General features: G+C 37.3%; 1 protein-coding gene across 1 annotated transcript in view; it reads right to left on the bottom strand.

Annotated features, from left to right (window-relative positions):
- Nucleotides 1–420, bottom strand: part of msh3 (mutS homolog 3 (E. coli)) — a 42003-nt gene extending 41583 nt beyond the window's left edge. Inside the window, 1 exon segment of the mRNA XM_032516857.1 lies at nt 89–420. Within this exon segment, the coding sequence (XP_032372748.1) occupies nt 89–232 (144 nt within the window). The 5' untranslated portion in view covers nt 233–420.
- Between the last annotated feature and the right edge of the window lie 2806 nt (nt 421–3226).

Below are 3226 nucleotides of genomic sequence, written 5' to 3'. Positions count from 1 at the left end.
GTGTGTGTGTGTGTGTGTGTGTGTGTGTGTGTGTGTGTGTGGCACACCTCACATTGTCGCTCGTGTACGTGTGTGTGGCACACCTCACCTTGCCTCTCGAAAGATGAGCAGGATTTTGGTTAATCCCAGACTGCGTGTTTGAGGGACTGCTGCTGCTCAGACCTCCGAAGTACTTGCTAATGGAGGTCTGAGTGCTGCAGGACTTCTTTAGAGACTTTGACATGACATTCATTTGCTCTTAAATTGGATGAATCATGAAAAAAGGTATAGAAATCTTTGCAAATGGGAAGCTAACCATAGCAAAGGCTTTGGGCTTAGACTGCCCTGGCCCGGTTTTTCAAAACATAGCGGCGCATGTGCTGAGATCACACCGGCGCGTAAATGACGCAGCTAACGTAAAGAGGATACTGGTTTTTCAAAATTAAATCATTTGGTTTATGTGGTTATTTTTTTAGACTGCATTTATCTAGCTGATCTACTGCAAATTAAAACATAAGCTCATGAAATGGATGCACTGTCATGAAAACTAGTTTGATCTGGACTAGACGAAGTCAAGTGCAGGATTTTAACACTTTTCTTCTAACTCTTTGCAGGCCTTCATGGTAACGTCTACCGCATGGATTTCATGGGTATTACATGTAGTAGAATAATATTGGTCTAATGTTATCTTTTTCCGCTTTTATTTTGAAACACACTAAATTACCTCCGGTCTCATTATCCTGCATTTCTAGACATAACAATGTTATGTTAGCTATTACAATACTAATAATAAAAGTATCCCTTGTTTAAGTTCTTATAATAATGTGCCAAATTATCAAGAGATTATTTTAATTTACTGTAATTATGATGAAATTAGATGATTTCAAAAGAAGTAGGCAAACATGCCTGATTGTTTTGAAACAAATACATGTTTACTTTGTGATGGTTGTCAAATTGTTAAAAACTGTTATTTGTATCACCAAAATGTGTCAATTTTATTAACAATTAATGAATTAGCAGCATTACGATTTCAAATGACTATCTGGTCGGAATAATAGTCCATTTATTCACAATTTATTGTTTTTTTTTGCACCATGCCAAACTCATGACACAGTCTGGTAGACTGGGCAGAGGCTGACTAAGGGGTCAGCCAGTAAGTCACTTTGTGTCAAAGTTTTCAATATGGCTTAAACGTCTCTATTTCAGTACCTAATGTCCACTCTATTTCTGATCATTATTTTTACTCAGAGTTTTGTTTGTTCCGATGAAGGAGCACCTGACTATTTCTTGCTGATTTAATAATGTATTTTGAGAACCACAAGAAGGAAGTGAAAGTGTCTTCTTCTGTACTTCTCTAGACAGCAGTGCATGGCTGTCTCTGTGGTCACTTTAGTGGTGAGATTATTCAGGTCACTTGGGAGGAGGCTTTGTGAGGAAATGCAAATGTTCAAGTTCTGAAAGAGGACTGTGGAGAAGTTTCTATAAAAGAAGAAGGCTTCTCTCCAGTTCTCCTCTCATTTGGCTGATCAACAATCTGTTTTTCTCTCTGTTCACAATGCAGTTTTATGGAGCTCTGATCCTGTTTATGACTCTATCTACAGGTAAGAACAGCTTTTGAATTATGTGCATTGAGTGAACGTATAACGTTATTATAAAAACTAAAATGGAAGTGGTGTCAAAAAGTTAAAAACAGTAATTTGACATTTTGGGAAATATGCTTATTCCCCATGAGAAGATTGATACCACTGTCCAATACTTGCCAACTGTAAAACATTATGGTTGGTGATACATGTCAAACTTGATTCTTGCTCGAACCATTGACTTCTTCTCTAGTTAACCTCATGGTGTAAAACCATACCACGAAAAGAAAAACTGACAAGAAATGGGCCTATTTAGTTTCTAGGGCTGTAACAATATGCAAAATAAAGCCGAAATCGCAAAACTCAGCGGAGTGAGAAGGCAGAACTCAACTCCCAGATATCCTTCCCATCCAGATCCAATGCAACATCATTAAATTAGGCTATATGCTCGTGATGATAGTGACTTTGAAATTGTTGCTTTGGGGCGGGGGGGTTGAGTATTGTTGTCCAGGGCACATGAAATGTTGAGGATAGCCTTATATAATATTTACACTGCTCTATTCCACCAGATACATGTATATGTCTAGGCACTGAAATACTTTTTTTTAATTAATATAGGCTTTTACTCAGGTAGGTGCCTAGGCACTGTCAGAGTTTTCTGGGATAAAATGGAATTACAGGTTGTTGTTACTAAGAGGGTGTAGTTGTTTTGCTGGATTTAGTCGGATTTGACACAGAATGACCCAGCTGCATGTCTTTTGGCTCAAATTCTCCCACTTACATTGACTCAGGCAGGTTAATATCTGATCCTTCTGCTATCACGAAACACAATTTTGGCTGATTTTGAAAATGTATTGGTATGCAAATTACAGTGGTGTAAGGTGCTGGAAAAAGCTTGAATTTGACCTTGGAAAAGGTGTACAAACCCTGCATAGACCTATCATTAGCTACTTGCTTGTCAACCCGCACCTTTACAGGATAGGCATCAAAGCACTTTTACTCTTTGTTCCCCCAAAATGTTGGGAGCGAAATTGTCCATTACTGTTACCATTACCATTGTTCTTATGTCTCATTCCAAAGAGTTGATGAACCATTGAAACTATTTTGGAAATTGTTGTGTAATTGTGTTGCAAAGTGGGATGTAATCAATGAAAAAACAATGCCATGGAAAAAAAATCGAGGTTTGTATTGAATCGTGGGTTAAAAATCGTGATACAAACCGAACCCTGGGTTTGGTGTAATGTTATAGCCCTATTAGTTTCCTAACTTCTTCCCTTCATTTTCTGTCCTCTATTAGGTAATTGTCAGTGTATTTTTGCAAAATACAACAGAACAAACTCAGTGTGAAAAACAAAATTGATAAGTGATGTGTGAAACATGTCTTATGTTCTAGCATGTGGATTAAGATGTTACACATGCACAGCCACAGACCCTAAATCCTGCATAGACACCAAATCTTGTTCCGTCATCTTCAACCGCTGTTTCTCTCTCAGAGTAGACGGTAAGTTGTTCTTGTACATAACATGTTCCCATTGCACACATCAAAATCAATCATCAAGCATCTGATACACTGTGTTGCTGTACTGAATGCCTGGTGGCTATTATACTATTGTAGTATATATATATATATATATATATATATATATATATATATATATATATATATA

The sequence above is a fragment of the Etheostoma spectabile genome, chromosome 5 (assembly GCF_008692095.1).
Source record: "Etheostoma spectabile isolate EspeVRDwgs_2016 chromosome 5, UIUC_Espe_1.0, whole genome shotgun sequence".
Classification (NCBI taxonomy): Eukaryota; Metazoa; Chordata; class Actinopteri; order Perciformes; family Percidae; genus Etheostoma; species Etheostoma spectabile.
Note: the sequence above shows the minus strand (reverse complement) of the source record. Positions and strands in the feature narration are given on the sequence as shown.